Source organism: Acipenser ruthenus, chromosome 47 (assembly GCF_902713425.1).
Source record: "Acipenser ruthenus chromosome 47, fAciRut3.2 maternal haplotype, whole genome shotgun sequence".
NCBI classification, from domain to species: domain Eukaryota; kingdom Metazoa; phylum Chordata; class Actinopteri; order Acipenseriformes; family Acipenseridae; genus Acipenser; species Acipenser ruthenus.
The window spans coordinates 1,902,050-1,922,006 of record NC_081235.1 but is presented as its reverse complement, the minus strand read 5'-3'; the positions used below and the strand labels follow the sequence as shown (position 1 = coordinate 1,922,006).

At 41.5% G+C, this 19,957-nt stretch overlaps 1 protein-coding gene across 2 annotated transcripts in view; it reads left to right on the top strand.

The window, feature by feature from the left end:
• Nucleotides 1-304: 304 nt before the first annotated feature.
• The window catches only part of LOC117970566 (disabled homolog 2-like), a 49,608-nt gene continuing 29,955 nt past the window's right edge, over nt 305-19,957 (top strand). For both annotated transcript variants that reach the window (XM_059014286.1, XM_059014285.1), the window contains exons 1-4: nt 305-568; nt 8,171-8,306; nt 18,055-18,194; nt 19,645-19,743. In XM_059014286.1, the coding sequence (XP_058870269.1) occupies nt 8,219-8,306; nt 18,055-18,194; nt 19,645-19,743 (327 nt within the window). In that variant the 5' untranslated portion in view covers nt 305-568; nt 8,171-8,218. The remainder of the gene's footprint in view (nt 569-8,170; nt 8,307-18,054; nt 18,195-19,644; nt 19,744-19,957) is intronic.

The window sequence follows — 19,957 nt, the reverse complement described above, 5'->3', positions numbered from 1 at the left end:
CTTTTTTTACACTTTAATTGTTCATTTCTGACAACTGAACTTTAAAAACTCGAATAAATTATACAGCCAGAGGAAATAAATACATGAATGGCGCGAAGCCTACCACGAATTATGTATTGTTGCATAAAACATCGTTTTTGTATCCTTGTCTGTGGAAAATACATTATATATATATATATATAGTAATAAAACATACTTTTTTTAAAAAATTTCATATATTTGAATGGAAAAGAAGCAGCTCAACAGGAAACGGTATAAAATAAAGAAATACAGGTGTACTCACGTTATCTGGGCGGAGGAGGGGATGACTTACTGTTCCGTTTTCTCATCATGCCAAATTCACACGCTTATCTTTTAATGACGGAAGATGTGCTTATCACAAACAACGGGACAATTCCTCCAAAACCTGCAACGTTTCAAAACACACAACCTGAGGTGTTAATTAGTTACCAGCCAGCCGTGGCCAGACGCAGCAACCTTTACACCGCGGCAGCACTTCGGCCTCTCCGGTCTCGTGGTTCACTCGCTCGGCAGTCTGGGGACAGAGAAGTCGCGACTAGGTACACAGGTAAGAAACCAAACATTTTGTTCTTTTTTTTGTACTAACTGTCGACCACATATTGTCAATAAATAACTACTGAAATAGTTCACATTTCTTAAGATTTGCAAGGTCTTGGAAACTGAATGTTAAAGTACAATAAATGGTCCTTTTTGTAATTTATTATCAAAGTGCACAAACCTAAGTGTAAAAATAAATATTTACATAGCTAAGTAGTTAAATTTTAGGTAACAGGATAATGAGCAAATGTGCATTCTATAAATAGTTAATGATGATGTATTTTACAGGTAGTTTTGTTTGAAAACAGTATAATGCAAGTTTTTTTTTTTTTATCATGCACAGGCGCTTATCTGAGACTTCACTCTGGAAGGTGTCATTATAATGGCTGTGTTCACTGTGTACATTACATTTACTGAATGAACATACAAAGCTGACTACTTGTACTTTCATGCCACTGTCTTCCTCATTCTAAATATTAAGACAAAGCTGCCCTCTGGTAGAATGAAGCACTGACTGGTACATGTTTGTCTACAAAGCCACTCTGGGTAAGCTAGTATATGATCTTATCAGTGCCACTGTAAACTTTACATTCTGTAATTCCTGAGGTACACACAGAAATCGGTGAAAAGAAAAAAAAGCTTTTAGCTACAGAAGGATCTGAGTCGCAGTAGCTAGCTTTGCATGATCTGAAGCAGGTCATTCATTCTTATGTAAGGCGTTCCCGTTTTACCTACTGTTGAAATGCTTTTGTGAAATTGCAGATTTAGATGACAGTATTTTACTTGGGCAGGTTTTATTTAAAAAGTTCAATTGTAATCCAAGGGACTTCCTTGTGAAATAGACACACTGGACTAGTTGTGCAGTATTGCAATAGCTTCAAATGCAGTGCTCTCTTGTGATGCTGTTTGCTGTCATTCTGAGTCGTTATTACTGCAGATACTCGCACTGCGTGCTTTTTGTTTTGTATTTTCCGATGAGTCTATGCAGGTGTTTCACCCGAGTTTAGGAGCTTCTCCTAAGTTCTAGTTGTTTGCCATAGATATACACAGGCTTGACCAGTCAAAGTGTCTTTGCACAAGTCTGACACTTTGTTTTGCTGCAATACACAGCTGTGCACTAGATGGTGCTGCTGCTCAGTAATCTGAAGACACTTTTATTGATCTGTCCTATTTTACATATGTGAAGCAACAAAAACTGAAGAACATGAGACAATTAACAAACAAGAGGAAGCCATTTGGCTCATCTGCTTCCTAGTAGCTGATTGATCTCAAAAGGCAACCCATTCCATCCCCTCACCACTGTCTGTGTAAAGAAGTATCTCCTACCCTCTGTCCTAAATCTCCACCAAATTTCAAACTGTGTCCTTTGTATCTCAGTGCTGTTCTTGACATAGTCACTAGGATTAACATTGTTGACGCATTGGACTTCTTTGTTCTAGACTACATAGATTCAGTTCCTTCCACCTATCTACCTTTTTACCCTGGGATTAGTCTAGTAGCTCTTTGCAGTACTCCAAAGTTTGAATGCTCTTTTTGTAATGCACAGAGAAAAACTGACCTCACTATTGCATTATAAACTCCTTATAACATCCCATGGTTTGTACTCTCTTACCTTAATGAGTCACTGACCTATGAGAGTACTATTTGACAGCAACTTGCCCAAAGCAACATAACATGCTCCAATGGATCCCTCGAGCTATTTTAAATCTCAGAATCTGTGAATATATTGAGGCTGCTGCCTTGCCACAGTGTTCGGACCTGTCTACCTGACTGCAATAGAGATGCGTGTTAGGTTGATCATGTGATGTGACAGTACTATTAACCTGAGGGAGCAGCACTATTGAGAACAGTCTAGCAGAAATGGGGAGAGATCTAGCAGCGCTGGAAAGAGGCATGCTAGTGGGTGCAGGTAGAGCGGGTGCCACGGCAACAAGTCCTGTTGGTTCGGCTGCTCCAAGAGTCACCAGAGTGGATCAGCAATGACAAAGGGAAAGACAAAGGGAAAGCTATGGTTGCAAACAGTGACAGACAGAGGGGAAACATGGGTAAAGAGGCTTGTCAGGTCTGAAATATACATGACTGAATGGATCCACTGAGACACCTATCAACACCTTGTGGAGTCTATGGCATGTCAAGTTGTGACCATGGCAAATAGAACCTGATAGTCGGTACAGTTCCTAATAAAGTGGCCAGGCAGTGTATGTAACACTTACATTTTCTTGGATGACAGTCATGGTGTTCTGCGTATGTACTATTTACAGCTGTGAGAAACTGACATACTTGTATTTTATATACCTGAGCCATACTGAGTTCAATTTGTTTTGGTTCTTCACTAACAGACAAGCACAAAGGCCTCAGAATGAGTTTTCAACAAGCTTGCTTTCTTTCCCAGGATGCTGGAATGTGCCGTCCTCACCCTTGGGCCATGGGCTGCTTAGACAAAATCTGTTGTGTTATTTCACAGCTTATGTGTTCCAGAGGGGGTGTATTTGGACCTGGTTGAAAAAGAGCTTAATGACTTCCATCTGAGTTCAGCATTCCTTTGTCTTGTAGCCAGATAGTGGCTATGCAATGGGGCAATGGTGGGGCAATGGTAGCACAAGGGCAGAAATAACAGGGTTAGGCTGTGTGGGAGGGTGGAGTGGAGCTAATACCATTGTGACCAAGGTGTGTGAATGAAAGTCTAAACAAGTTCAAGTTAACAGTGCTGTGTTCAAAGCACCAATCAAAGGTTGCTTGTAAGGGGCTGTTGCAAGCAGAATTATATCCAGGAATGTAGGAGTTGATCACTTCTCAGATTCTAGTAAAGGTTCTTCCCTTGCATGCAGACAGATACACAGGATTGGGTTCAAACAGTAGCAGCTCCTCTTGGAATCACCTGCTCACCTGCCATGTCCAGATCTGAACCCAGTACAGGCTGCCTTGGGTGAATGGGATTGGCGAGGCAAATTTTGTTGAAGAAAAATAGTAAAATGATTCCTACACATTTTAGTGTAAAAAAAAAATATATACTGTGTATATATATATATATATATATATATATATATATATATATATATATATATATATATATATATATATATATATATATATATATATATATATTGTAAAAGGTTCACCCTCACTCGGGTTCGTTGCCCCTTTAAGAATAGACCCGGCACACAGAAATGGATTTTTTCCAGCGCGTTTGCGCTATTTTTTTAATGAACACAAAACAAAACAAATACAAACAAAATAAACACCTAGCTCCTCTTGAGCACTAACTCGACTTTCAGGAACACCCTGACTAACGCGGGACAGCTACGCTGTTTACCCGTCTTCACAAAACACACTGGCTTTTTTACAGCACTTACTTTTTCCTCTCTTCCTTTGGCTACTCGGAGACAGCGCACCTACTGCCTCCTTCCACTCAGCAGCCCCGAGCAGACTGCTTGCTCTCCTTTTAAACTTCCGCACCTGGATCTAAATTTTAATAATGCCCAGGTGCGGATAATAATTAATAATCAAACAATTAAAGCAAACAATAAGCAAATCAATTGAAACAATAAAGCAATACAAATCCAACAAAAAGGTGCATTTCCACATGTTTTTTTTTTCTTGCAGGGAGGTTAACCCCCTCCCTGCCGTCTCTCACAACCCGCTATATTACACATCCCCCCCCTTGTCTTTCCAAGACACCGGCCATGAGACGGCCACCTCCTCCCCTAAAACACAACCACCCACCCTCGAGTCCATAAATGTCAATTTTCGCCCTCCTCCACGGGCGAACTCGAGGGTGGATCGGTCCACGTCCTGGGTCAGCCAGGTAGGGACCGCGCACCGGCGACGAGGGACCCCACCGGTTTGTCAGGGCCGACCGGCACGACAACCGGGGCACTGGAGGCTGCAGTAGCGGGCAGAGGTCTGCAGCTGGGACCCAGTGCAGCGACGTCCGGTCAGCAAGGGGGAGCGACGTAGCGACCAGGGGAAGCGTACGCGACGTCTGGGAGCAGCACAGCGACGTCTTAATGTCCGGGAGGAGCGGAGCAGGGGACCAGGTGGAGAACTGTGCCCGATCCTGCCGACTCCTGGGCTCCAGGTCAAGTGAAGGGAGGTCCAGGCTAACCGACAGGGTGTCCAGGAGCAAGGGGTAAGGGACTGGACGCAGCGACGCCGGACTGGACCGTAGGGGTGGTGGTCGGGGCTGTGGTGGAGGTACGCTTTTCACCTCCCTAGGCTCCGGAAGCGGCAGCTCCTCCCCTCTGGGCTCCAGCAGCGGCAGCTCCTCCCCTCTGGGCTCCGGCAGCGGCAGCTCCTCCCCTCTGGGCTCTGGCAGCGGCAGCTCCTCCCCTCTGGGCTCTGGCAGCGGCAGCTCCTCCCCTCTGGGCTCTGGCAGCGGCAGCTCCTCCCCTCTGGGCTCTGGCAGCGGCGGCTCCTCCCCTCTGGGCTCTGGCAGCGGCGGCTCCTCCCCTCTGGGCTCTGGAAGCGGCGGCTCCTCCCCTCTGGGCTCTGGCAGCGGCGGCTCCTCCCCTCTGGGCTCCGGCAGCGGCAGCTCCTCCCCCTCTGGCTCTCGGGACGGTAGCTCCACCCCCTCTGGCTCTCGGGACGGTAGCTCCACCCCCTCTGGCTCTCGGGACGGCAGCTCCCACTTTTGTAGCAGCCGCTCCAGTTCCGTTGGCTCCCGCTCTTGTATTATCAACGGGGCCCCGCCCAGCTCCTGTCTCTGCCTCTCCATCTTCTTAATCTGCTCCACCTGAGCAGCGGTGTTTTTATTGAACATCTCAATTAATTCTTTAAAATCCATTTGGGTCTCCAGGGGCGCCCACAACCGCTGCCACCAAATGTAAACGATTCGCACCCACTTGAGTTCGTTGCCCCTTTAAGAATAGACCCGGCACACAGAAATGGATTTTTCAAAGCGCGTTTGCGCAATTTTTTTTAATAAACAGAAAACACAGCAAATACAAAAATCAAAATAACACCTAGCTCTTCCGGAGCACTAACTCGACTTTCAGGAACACCCTGACTAACGCGGGACAGCTACGCTGTTTACCCGTCTTCACAAAACACACTGGCTTTTTTACAGCACTTACTTTTTCCTCTCTTCCTTTGGCTACTCGGAGACAGCGCACCTACTGCCTCCTTCCACTCAGCAGCCCCGAGCAGACTGCTTGCTCTCCTTTTAAACTTCCGCACCTGGATCTAAATTTTAATAATGCCCAGGTGCGGATAATAATTAATAATCAAACAATTAAAGCAAACAATAAGCAAATCAATTGAAACAATAAAGCAATACAAATCCAACAAAAAGGTGCATTTCCACATGTTTTTTTTTTCTTGCAGGGAGGTTAACCCCCTCCCTGCCGTCTCTCACAACCCGCTATATTACAATATATATATATATATATATATATATATATATATATATATATATATATATATATATATATATATATATATATATATATATACATACACTACAGGTCAAAAGTTTTAGAACAGCTCCATTTTTCCAGTTTTTATTGACATTTACGCAGTTTAATGTCTCAATGTACTCTGAAATTAAAGCATAGAACAAATAAACAATTGGAGATAAAAAAGAAATCATGGAATCGTTTTGTTTAACAAAATTTAATCTGAATTTTTGACTCATCAAAGTAGCCACCTTTTGCAGATATTACAGCCGAACACACTCGTGACATTCTTTCTACAATGGAAATCAAATATTGTTCGGAAAGTTCTTCCCATCGCTGTTGCAGAAGTTCCCACAAATGTGTTGCACTTGTAGGTTGCTTTGCTTTCACCCTTTTGTCCAGTTCATCCCAAACCAGCTTGATGGGGTTTAAGTCTGGAGACTGTGCTGGCCATTCCATGATTTGAAGCCTACCGTCTTGTTGTTTTCTTCCAAGGTAGTTCTGACATAGCCTGGAGGTATGTTTTGGGTCATTATCTTGCTTTAGGATGAACCCCTGACCAACTAGGCGTATACCAGAGGGTATTGCATGGCGCTGCTAAATGCTGTGGTAGCAGTTTTGGTTCAGGGTGCCACTCACTCTGTGCAAGTCGCCGACTCTGGATCTAGCAAAAGAGCCCCAGACCATCACGCTTCCTCCTCCATGTTTGACAGTTGGTGTCACACACCGAGGAACCATCCTTTCGCCTACTCGACGGCGTACAAAAACCCTGCGTGATGAATCAAAATTTGAAATCTTCGGTTCATCTGTCCATAAGACAGTCTTCAGTAGTCCACTGGCGGTGCTTCATGGCCCAGGCAAGCCTCTTTTTCTTATTTTGCCATCTTAGCAATGGCTTTCTTACTGCCACTCGACCTGTCAAACCTGCAGCTCGAAGTCTTCTCTTCACAGTTGAAATTGAGACTTGCTTACTTCGACCAGTGTTAAGCTGTGCTTGAAGCTGTTGTCCTGTGAGCCACCTATCACGCAAGCTGTTGACGCTCAGAAACTTGTCTTCTGATTCTGTTGTGGCTTTGGGTCTGCCAGACCTCCTGTCAGAGTTTCCTCTAGTTTCCAAGTGCCTTTTGATGATGTAGGAAACTGTACTCACTTACACCTTGGCTTTCTTTGCAATTTCTCTAAAGGAAAGACCTATACTTTTAGGGTTATAATGGTCTGTCTGTCTTCCTTTGTTAATTGCCTTTTTCTCGCCATTATGAGAGCAATATACTACTTCCTGCAGTACAATACTGTCCAAATAATGCTTAAGAGGGTGTAGTAACACAGTCTGTTCCAACACTGCTTTTATACAGACAGAGGGTTTGTAAGTAATCAACAAAAGTTGGGACACCTGTAGGAATTGTTAGCATCAACTTTCAAGGCTTAATTTACTTCCATTGCTGCAGAACAGCTGTAAGTTGTTAACCCATTACTTGTTCCCTGAAAAAGGCCTTTTTGTATAACTCTGAACTGTATATTATTTTTCAGTTTTTGGTAACGAAAACTTTTTTTGTTTAACCTCTGGCAGTTTACCGCTTACCTTTGTACCATTTCAGGTTATTCACTGGACTTGAACTGCTTAAATTTCAATAAAAACTGGAAAAATTGGGGTGTTCTAAAACTTTTGACCGGTAGTGTATATATATATAATAATGAGAATATTGTAAAACCATAAAAAAATATTATTTATAATTGGTCCCTCCTGGTAAAGGCATGACCGCGTGGTGAGCTGGGTGAGTCATACAGGGGAGTTCAGGTTCATATCTTGGTTGTAAAAGGCATTTACTAGGGAGCGTTCGCCAGGAAAAAAAAAGTCTACTAAGGATCGCAGTGTATCCAGATCAACAATGCTGGTTTTGTGTGCCCAAAATACGCCACTCATTTCAGTTAGCAGCGTTGTAGTAGGAGGGAGCATGTACTGGGTATACGGCAATGTTTAGAATAAAAACTCTTTCTCCTGGTGAATGTTCCTGAGTAAAAGTTGAAAAAAACAGCATATTTACTCATGATGTGTGAATAAAAAAATACCAAGACTGTCGGGAATATGTTGGAAAAATAAATCTGCGATACGGACGAGACACGAGATACAGCAAAGGTAAAGTACTGTGTTTCTTGTAAACACTGCAGGGGGTTTGTGACACTTCAATAGCCACTGATTTTAATTCCCCCTCCTTTTTCAGGTTAACCAATGAATGCACATGTGAACTTTCCTCAGATCCAGAAACACAATGTCAGCAGAGCCGCAGCAGAGTCCTGTGCTGGACGGGCTGTGTCAGACCCAACTCCCAGTGAAGACAAGGAGACCAAGCAAGAAGGGTAGGAGTTCATTTAAAGTGACAACAATTCCATGCGCTTCTCTACCATTCACTTCCATTTACTATATAAGCCTCAGATGTGTAGTTTTGATATTATTGAATTTAAAATGTTCATTTAAAAATATCTGGTACAACACTAGTTCAATTGGTTTGCAAGATTGTCTTCCACTGCCTTGGCCATCTAGAGAGTGAAATTGTCCCCCCACCTTCAGTAACTAACTTGCTTCATGAATGATTGACATGCTTTGCAGTCATTAAGATGCTTTAATCCTTGCATTGAGTTAAGCACAGGTAAAAGTGGTAATCCCAGACAGAAACCCGCAAGACTCCATTGAAAGGTCAGCAGTAAGATTTTTCTCTTCTAAACCCATGCGGACTCCTGGACTGTGATCAGGACAGTGCCTTGTTGACTTTTCTCCTGCTTATTTCTCATGATTTTTCACCCTGCTACATGGTTACTGTAGCATGCCAGGGTAAAACTCCCATAGAAAAGGGTGCTGTAATAAGGCTTAAAAAGGCTTGCTAAGTGAATCACAAAAAGGTATGGCAGTGCATGGTAAGAAACCTAAAAGTGAAAGCCTAGGGTCCCTGAGTGGCTTGCCTGGTAAGAGCACGGCCGTGTGGTGTGCAGGGTGAGTCATACAGTAAAGGGAGCGCAGGTTCCTGGCTCTGCAAAGTCACCAGTCTTCGCTGGGGATTCCACAGGGAGCATTGGCTCTAGCTCTCCCATGAGTTAGGGAGGCAAGACCAGCAGGGACAATTGGCTTAACATGGGATCAGAGGACGCCCGCTGACCTTCAGGTCTCCTGAGCAGCTGTGTGGAGCGTTTCTGGAGTGACATTGGAGAGAAAATTGAGGGTTAAATAATTGGGCAGTCTAAATAAAAAAAAATAAAAATATAAAGTTCCTAAAAGTATGTAAATATAGGGAAAGCGTGATACACTGTGAAGCTCTGCTGCTAGTATTTGTGCTCTCCCAGGGTAATGGCGTGTCTGGAAAAGTTTACAGTGCTGGAGAGGATATTTGAGCAGTTTGATGCAGCTGTGTTGAGTCTGGTTCATTAAGAGCTTCTTCAGCTGCAGCTTGTACTCTGGGTGAACTTTCGCTCTTTGATAACAATCACAACTTCTTATTGGAAAGTGATCTGTTTCCGGTTTTCTCAGCTTGAGAAAGTTCTGATGCTATTAAAAGATCATTCTGAAATGGAGTGGAGTTTACAGTGAGTAACGAGTGTTGGGTAAATGTATACCATGAGTCACTTTTAGTCATCAATGAGAACTCTATGGAAATGCGTTGTATAGTATGACAGAGTATGGCATGGACTGTATACCGAATACATCAGTTGGCTGCAAAGTGAGGTTTAAGATGCACTTTCCTCATGTTCATGACACATTGATCTAGCATTTAAATTCTGTCTGCATTAGTTATTAAAGATGTAATATGCCCAAAGCCGTTTTTTTTTTTTTCGTCATTCATTAGCTGCCGTGTACGACAGCTTGATTGAGTTCAATCTGCATGTCGAACAGGACAAAACCCCATACACAGCATTTGAAAGAACAAGCTATGTGCCTCCTCCCAACAACCACATGGCTGTATTCATCCATCAGATCTTTCTCATGCTAGTAAAAATATCTGTTGCTGTATTTATAATGCAACTTTCCAAAGTGAAAAGTTTCAGACAGTTTAAAACATTACATGCTACAATGCATTTACTGGCACGTTAAACCCACGTTCATTTTTAAAGCACATTTTTAATTTACTACTAAAATGATTCATGTTCGTGTAGCATGAAGTTTTTTTTTGTTTACTTTTGAGTGCTCCGCTATTTTCTCCCCAGTTTAAATATTTCCTTACAGCAGCAACTCCTACAACAGCTCAAGTAAACTGAGTGTCCTCCGATCCCCAAGCTTGAGCTCACTGGTTGCCTGGTGAGCTGAGAGAAACGGTCCCTGGCATTTTAGCCACCCAAACTTGTAGGAGCGCTCGAGCCAATGTGACTCTCCCTGTAGAATCACCATCAAACAAGCAGGACACAAACCTGCAACCCTTGCTTGCAGTGTGCATGGACTGCGGTTTGCGCACAGCCTATGCTCTGTTAAGCATTTGAACACTCTTTGTCAGGCTTATATAGATTAATTCAACATTTAAAAATAACAACATTTTTCCAACGGAGTTGATACTAAAAATGCTCAATTGCACATGATTTAGATGCAACTTGGAAAGATAAACACATAGAGGAGCACACCGCTGGAAAGATAAACACATAGAGGAACACACCGCTGGAAAGATAAACACATAGAGGAGCACACCGCTGGAAAGATAAACACATAGAGGAACACACCGCTGGAAAGATAAACACATAGAGGAACACACTGCTGGAAAGATAAACACATAGAGGAACACACCGCTGGAAAGATAAACACATAGAGGAGCACACCGCTGGAAAGATAAACACATAGAGGAACACACCGCTGGAAAGATAAACACATAGAGGAACACACTGCTGGAAAGATAAACACATAGAGGAACACACCGCTGGAAAGATAAACACATAGAGGAGCACACCGCTGGAAAGATAAACACATAGAGGAGCACACCGCTGGAAAGATAAACACATGAGGAACACATCGCTGGAAAGATAAACACATAGAGGAACACACCGCTGTTTATTAACAAGCTGAATTCCCTTTGGCAGTCCAGCTGGTTGCCAAGATTCTCTTGTCGTGTCGTGTCAAAGAAAACATACCTTTTATTAGCACCAGAAACATCAAAGCAGGGGTTCAATTTAAAATAATATTCTGGCATATAGACCATAGGAAATGTTTTGGTCTGCATTGAGATCAATCTAGCATAGTAATAAAAAGATATCTGTTAAACATCATTCAGTGCCACGTTGTTTTTAACTTCAATGATTCACACTTCGTATTGAAACCCATTCAATCTGTTTTGATTCACTCGTATATTATATTATATTATGCTACCGGGATGCTTTGTTCTGTTAGGCTCATAAAATGAATAAATACATTTAAAATGTCAATATCGTACATAAACCAAACCCATTACATCTTACTGACGAAAGGTCCCACCAGCACCCCCAAGTGAACCCTGTTCCAATAATCTGCTCTCATGCTACTGTGTTTGCTTGTATTTTGTATGTTTTGCCCCAGAGTTGGCAAGCCATATGCAGTTCCAACAAGCATTCACGAAGATATTGGTGTTCTCTTACTGTGCTGTGATTTTCTTTATTAACAGGCTGCTCCCGTCATTTAGGAACACAGTACTGTATGTTTATAAGTGGCTAATCAAGTTGATAGTCCCAACAAAGATATAAGTTGATTATAACAAACAGATGAAAAGCTGATACTGTATTAAAATAATCTGTACAGAACCTGCTGTGGTTTAAACATTTAAAATGCTTTGACATTCTGAGAGCCTAATTGAAAACACAAGGGTTGCTCAAGTTCAAGTAAAATGAAAAGCAATTCAGAATATTTCCTTTTTTTAGACCATGACCTTGAACATATCTTTTTAAAAATGTTCTCCAACTCCCCAAAGCTTTTTGGCTTGCTTTCCCAGTACCAGTTTGTAGGCCCGATATCTACAAAATCCAATACACTCAGTTTTATACAAATATCTGTAACCTGTGAAGTACTCAGTGATTATTATTATGAGCCCCTCTGCATGTAAAGCTATGTCAATGACATTTTATTGTGTCTCTTATTTATCTTGAAAGAGGAATGAAAGAGCTAGTATTGGGTCTTTCTAAGCTATATTCAGCCTGTCTGTGCCACTTCAGTGTAGTGCATCATCTAATGATAAAACTGGTACCTTGCTTTGGACCACTGCTATGATACACTGACATAATATCAAAGCAAATTTCACTTATTAGTATGCTACAGTTTCATGGCTTTTTCTTCACTTATTTTCAGTAAAACCAAACACAGTCTGCACTCACATATCCGAGCCTATACAATCTGGACTCCAGTGACGGTTAAACGACTGTGATACATATCTGATTATTTCATTTTGGCCCGTTCCAACCCTTGTACGTTTCAGGGAACACAAAAGATACAATATCAAAAATACAGTGTACATCGCTGAAAAGACTGTGCTTTAAAATAAGTACGCTTCCATTTAGATGTACTGTAGTTGGTTTTGTTGGTACAGTACTATATTTTCAACAGAAGTATTTTAATTCAGAACGATATGATTCTGAAAATGTTACTTGCCAAAAGAGATGACACGCACGTGGACTGTAATACAGTACATACCTTTAAATCTGGTATGTATTGTAGCAGTATGTAATATTCCCCATTAACGACCCAACAACAAAATGAAATCTAAATGTTACCCATGCACAGAACTGCGTAAAACGTAAAAGGCAATGCAATTTAGCAAAGGTTTAAAAACAATACCAGTTTCAAGAATTAAAACAGTATCCAAAGTCAGTATTCAAAATTGCAGAATATAGTGCTCGATAAGGCTCTAATGTCACAGTTCACTTGCAAATGAAAATGCACAAAAGCAACTAAAGCAAAAAGCATCACAGTATCTAAACGTGTTTAATGATTAACTGTTTTACATTACTTGTTCGCTTTGTTTTTGCTGCCTTTTCGTCATGTGAAATTGGAGTGTGTAACAAACAGCACAATAAAGACAGACTGATTTGGCTTGCGAGAAAAAAAAAAACCCCAGGCTGACAGATAAACAAGTACATTATAGCATTGAAGAGATGCGCTCAGTATCAGAAAACTGGTGACGGATAAACAAGTACATTGTAGCATTGAAGAGATGTGCTCAGTATCAGAAAACTGGTGACGGATAAACAAGTACACTGTAACATTGAAGAGATGGGCTCAGTATCAGAAAACTGGTGACGGATAAACAAGTACATTGTAGCATTGAAGAGATGGGCTCAGTATCAGAAAACTGGTGACGGATAAACAAGTACACTGTAACATTGAAGAGATGGGCTCAGTATCAGAAAACTGGTGACAGATAAACAAGTACATTGTAGCATTGAAGAGATGGGCTCAGTATCAGAAAACTGGTGACGGATAAACAAGTACATTGTAGCACTGAAGAGATGGGCTCAGTATCAGAAAGCTGGTGACGGATAAACAAGTACATTGTAACATTGAAGAGATGGGCTCAGTATCAGAAAACTGGTGACGGATAAACAAGTACATTGTAGCATTGAAGAGATGGGCTCAGTATCAGAAAACTGGTGACGGATAAACAAGTACATTGTAGCATTGAAGAGATGGGCTCAGTATCAGAAAACTGGTGACGGATAAACAAGGACATTGTAGCATTGAAGAGATGGGCTCAGTATCAGAAAACTGGTGACGGATAAACAAGGACATTGTAGCATTGAAGAGATGCGCTCAGTATCAGAAAACTGGTGACGGAGTCAGAAATGCTGTGTGACGGGTAAGCGCATTAATTTGTTACATATGTATAATGGGGATTGATTTTATTCTTAATACAAGGCTGGTAAAACGCGACTGATGTGTATCTGAGTAACGGTTATCTGAGTGCTCACTGTATTAACTTTTGTACAAATTCATTTCCCAAGCAGACCCAGATTTACTTTGAATTGTGTAATTGTTAATCCTTTGTGAATTATAGTTTGAAATTCAAGTTGTTACATTATAAGGTTATACTGATGGATGATGTTAAACAACATTTTCTTATGTTCTTAGGAGGTTGTGTGGTCCAGTGGTTAAAGAAAAGGGCTTGTAACCAGGAGATCCCCAGTTCAAATCCCACCTCAGCCACTGACTCATTGTGTGACCCTGAGCAAGTCACTTAACCTCCTTGTGCTCCATCTTTCGGGTGAGACGTAGTTGTAAGTGACTCTGCAGCTGATGCATAGTTCACACACCCTAGTCTCTGTAAGTCGCCTTGGATAAAGGCGTCTGCTAAATAAACAAATAATAATAATATGTAAAAAGAACATGAGAACTCCAGCATTACTGAATGAGGAGGGTATCTACGGGAAAACAAAAACACAGTAAGAAAACTTGTAGATAAGTTAAAATGTTAATAATAAAAAAATAAAGATGGTTGAAGTCCTACGCGCACACAGTGGCGTTGCTGCATTGTGACAGCACTGAAGTATTTAATTTCCTCACAGCTGTAAAATGCTGAGACAGTTGTATCTGATTTTTCATGATAAATAATTAACCAATCTAGGCAGTAAAGGCACAACTTCCTTATTGTCCCTGATAGTAGATATCAAAGGAAAGCAAGGTGTTTACAATTTCCAAATTACATTTAAACTTCTGAATTGCGATGAACTGTGAAAGTAAGCGATTAACCAAGGAGCCAAAGGACATTATATACAATACAATATTGCTGTATGGATGAGCCATGACATATATATATCACATGTCATGGTTTTTCATACGGGGTGATTCATAATTCATGCCACATTGTCAGAGGGTACGTCACCTGGAGGATGGTAATGTAAAGTAGTCCCTCGCAGAATCAGCCCCTGCTTACTAGACGATGGTATATAAAGTAATCCCTCTCAGAATCAGCCCCTGCTTACTGGAGGAAGGTATATAAAGTAATCCCTCTCAGAATCAGCCCCTGCTTACTAGAGAATGGTAATGTAAAGTAGTCCCTCGCAGAATCAGTCCCTGCTTGCTGGAGGAAGGTATATAAAGTAATCCCTCTCAGAATCAGCCCCTGCTTACTAGAGAATGGTAATGTAAAGTAATCCCTCTCAGAATCAGCCCCTGCTTACTAGACGATGGTATTTAAAGTAGTCCCTCGCAGAATCAGCCCCTGCTTGCTGGAGGAAGGTATATAAAGTAATCCCTCTCAGAATCAGCCCCTGCTTACTAGAGAATGGTAATGTAAAGTAGTCCCTCGCAGAATCAGTCCCTGCTTGCTGGAGGAAGGTATATAAAGTAATCCCTCTCAGAATCAGCCCCTGCTTACTAGAGAATGGTAATGTAAAGTAGTCCCTCGCAGAATCAGTCCCTGCTTGCTGGAGGAAGGTATATAAAGTAATCCCTCTCAGAATCAGCCCCTGCTTACTAGAGAATGGTAATGTAAAGTAGTCCCTCGCAGAATCAGTCCCTGCTTGCTGGAGGAAGGTATATAAAGTAATCCCTCTCAGAATCAGTCCCTGCTTGCTGGAGGAAGGTATATAAAGTAATCCCTCTCAGAATCAGCCCCTGCTTACTAGAGAATGGTAATGTAAAGTAGTCCCTCGCAGAATCAGTCCCTGCTTACTAGAGGATGGTATATAAAGTAATCCCTCGCAAAATCAGCCCCTGCTTGCAGAATTGAGTGCAGAGCAGAACTACATTGTTCTTCAGTGGTACCTATTACTGCTGTTAAGTGGCACTAAAGTAGTGCATATCAAAAGTATGGTAAAAGTGAAATACATTGCAGTAATTGCAGTGTGCATTATAATGCAGTGAGCAGTTTTGTTGAGGTTGACTGACAGTGAGGTTCTGGAGAAGTTAAACAGAGACGTGTTGAGGTGTTGAGCAGAGACGCAGGCAGAGCGTTTGGAGGAATAAATAAGGGTGCAGAGTGCGATTATTGTACCAGGGAAACAGTGATTTCAAATGTCAACTTCATTTACCAAAGTGTATAAAACATCTAAATAAGCAGCTATATTTTTAGATTTTCAAACTGCGCTGAAAACATTAGAATAATGAAAAATGTACTACATTTTGTCAGCAAATGTGTAGCTTCTAAAGACATAGGGGCTATTCTGCATTGGCTGATGAAGGATACATTACATAAAACTTAAAGTTTAAAAAAATATTGTTTTTTTATTTTATTTCTAAAGCCATTTTATAAGTGCAATAACTCTGTATCTTGGTCTCAAGCAGCCAGGCATGAGTAAGTAGGCCTATTAATACAACACTATTGTTCATTCAAAAATCATTGCTGCACAATTGGACAAATTCTTTGCAGAAAATACATTTTCCTCTTTGCAGATTTTAGGAAATTTGAGTGCAGATTTGCGTGGGGACCAGTAAAGGAAACATACGACAGAGACTCTCTGTGATGCACTGCTTGGCCATCAGGTTGATCAATAATGTCAGCATTCAAATAGAATTGACATCTATGCAAAGCAACACAATACTATCCCTATTACACATCCAAAGTTGGTATTTTGTGAATGTCAATGTTTTATAAATACAGTTTGCTTTAAAGGATACGTAACATGCTTAACAATAGAATGTATTTGGTCACTAACCAGGCAATAAAAATGTGCATTATAAATATCATATGGGAGATCCTGAAATTGAAGAAGGAATCTATGAAAAAGACCTAGGAGTTTATGTTGACTCAGAAATGTCTCCATCTAGACAATGTGGGGAAGCTATAAAAAAAAGGCCAACAAGATGCTCGGATATATTGTGAGAAGTGTTGAATTTAAGTCAAGGGAAGTAATGTTAAAACTTTACAATGCATTAGTAAGACCTCACCTATAATATTGTGTTCAGTTCTGGTCACCTTGTTACAAAAAGGATATTGCTGCTGTAGAAAGAGTGCAAAGAAGAGCAATCAGAATTATCCCGGGTTTAAAAGGCATGTCATATGCAGACAGGCTTAAAGAATTGAATCTATTCAGTCTTGAACAAAGAAGATTATGCGGTGATCTGATTCAAGCATTCAAAATCTTAAAAGGTATAGACAATGTCAACCCAGGGGACTTTTTTGACCTGAAAAAAGAAACAAGGACCAGAGGTCACAAATGGAGATTAGATAAAGGGGCATTCAGAACAGAAAATAGGAGGCACTTTTTTACACAGAGAATTGTGAGGGTCTGGAACCAACACCCCAGTAATGTTGTTGAAGCTGACACCCTGGGTTACTTCAAGAAGCTGCTTGATGAGATTCTGGTATCAATAAGCTACTAACAACCAAACGAGCAAGATGGGCTGAATGGCCCCCTCTCGTTTGTAAACTTTCTTATGTTCTTATGTTGTTTCTAACTGGTCACTAACCTCAAAAAGGAACTTCCTTCAAAAAGGAACAAGGAAATGTAACCACATGGTATAAATCCTAGAAATGTAACCACATGGTATAAATCCTAGTATCTCTCAATGTACCAGTGAAGGCAGGACTCAAACATTCTTCTATTAGGGGTTCCCTGAGAGACTTCCCTGGTAAAGGCACAGCCGTGTGGTGTGTAGGGTGAGTCGTACAGTCAGGGGAGCGCAGGGGTCCCTGAGAGTCTTCCCTGGTAAAGGCACGGCCGCGTGGTGTGCAGGGTGAGTCATACAGTCAGGGGAGTGCAGAGGTCCCCGAGCGTTTCCCCTGGTAAAGGCAAGGCCGCGTGGTGTGCAGGGTGAGTCATACAGTCATGGGAGTGCAGGGGTCCCTGAGAGTCTTCCCTGGTGAAGGCACGGCCGCGTGGTGTGCAGGGGGAGACATACAGTCAGGGGAGTGCAGGGGTCCCTGAGAGTCTTCCCTGGTAAAGGCACGGCCGCGTGGTGTGCAGGGTGAGTCATACAGTCAGGGGAGTGCAGGGGTCCCTGAGAGTCAATTCCCTTTTTTGTAAATTCTCTTGTTCTATCTCTGTTTCCATCTCCTCCTGTCAGTGTAGTACTGTTAACACTGTTTCCTGTGCTCAGGGCTTGTGTCAGTGTAGTACTGTTAACACTGTTTCCTGTGCTCAGGGCTTGTGTCAGTGTAGTACTGTCAACACTGTTTCCTGTGCCCAGGGCTTGTGTCAGTGTAGTACTGTTAACACTGTTTCCTGTGCTCAGGGTTTGTGAAGACAGCTGAGTACCTGACAGCCAGGTTCCAAGGCGAGGGGGTTCGTTACAAGGCTAAACTAATCGGCATTGATACAGTGCCTGAAGCACAGGGAGACAAAATGTGTCTGGACTCCATGATGAAGCTCAAGGTAAACAGAAACTCCCTGGGTTTGTGCTCTGAATTAATACCCAGGACTCCAACAGGGAACGGTTCATTGTGTATTGATACACTGTTATTCATTCTTATCTGATGTTTCACACTGTGATAGAGATTGCTCATCATACATAATGTTACAGGCAGAGGGCAGAGTCTGCGTACGAGTGATTATACAACAAGCGTTGAGATCTCTAGCATCGAAAAACTTTTTTGTTCGTGGAATAACTTCAGAGCTCAGTTTTTTTTACAATGATTAAATTTAAACTTATAAATAACAAACGACAAAACTATGAGGGTGAATATAACGAGTGCATTGCTAAAGAACTGGATATACTGGATGTAGGTTTATTTCTTTCTGTGAGTATTAAAGATATATAGGCATAAATCATGTTCCACAAAATTGAATTGTTATAATGTACGCAAGTTTTATACAAAGCAAAGCAATGACTATACATAAAATACAGTTTATCAAAAATAACCCAGTTACATTTCAGATTTCATCAGTGTCTCTGGTGTGAGAGATCATTTCAGATTTCATCAGTGTCTCTGGTGTGAGAGATCATTTCAGATTTCATCAGTGTCTCTGGTGTGAGAGATCATTTCAGATTTCATCAGTGTCTCTGGTGTGAGAGATCATTTCAGATTTCATCAGTGTCTCTGGTGTGAGAGATCATTTCAGATTTCATCAGTGTCTCTGGTGTGAGAGATCATTTCAGATTTCATCAGTGTCTCTGGTGTGAGAGATCATTTCAGATTTCATCAGTGTCTCTGGTGTGAGAGATCATTTCAGATTTCATCAGTGTCTCTGGTGTGAGAGATCATTTCAGATTTCATCAGTATCTCTGGTGTGAGAGATCATTTCAGATTTCATCAGTGTCTCTGGTGTGAGAGATCATTTCAGATTTCATCAGTGTCTCTGGTATGAGAGATCATTTCAGATTTAATCAGTGTCTCTGGTGTGAGAGATCATTTCAGATTTCATCAGTGTCTCAAGTCATGGCTTCACATGTGGTGTGTGGCAGCCTTTATAACCCTGTATTATACACTGCCTTTATAACCCTGTATTATACACTATGTATCACGAAGAACCATCTCTATCACAATATGAAATACATGAACATTTAGGGAATCCAGATCCATTTGTTTTCTATGTAGTCCACTATTGTGTTCATTAAAAAATGGGAAATGGTTGATGAATGCAATACCGCGAATTGTAAAATGATTGTGCAAATGTACCATGGCAAACTTTATAAGGGACTAAATGACCTAGGAAGTAAAACAGTAACAATACTACCTAAAAGTAAGACCCTGTAACTTACCAAAGTATGGTAGCATATTCTTTTTGAATGAGTTATTGGGAGGACTGGTTTTGCACCACAGATAACATGTATACATTGTTTTCTGATTCTCAATAACTCGTAGGACTGTGTTGTGTTTCTCAGGGGCGAGAGGTGGCAGCTCGTAACTCTGGACAGCACAAGCAGAGGATCTGGTTAAAGGTGTCTGCGGCAGAAATTCAAATCATTGATGAGAAGTCAGGGGTAGGTATTTGTGGCCAAGGTTCCCCTGTTTATTATTTTCTTGTAGTAAGGCACATATAGGGTATAACTCATTCAGTTTGGTATATATAGGGGTGTGTGTGAAAGGTTGCAGTAACTCATTCAGTTTGGTATCTATAGGGGTGTGTGTGAAAGGCTGCAGTAACTCATTCAGTTTGGTATCTATAGGGGTGTGTGTGAAAGGTTGCAGTAACTC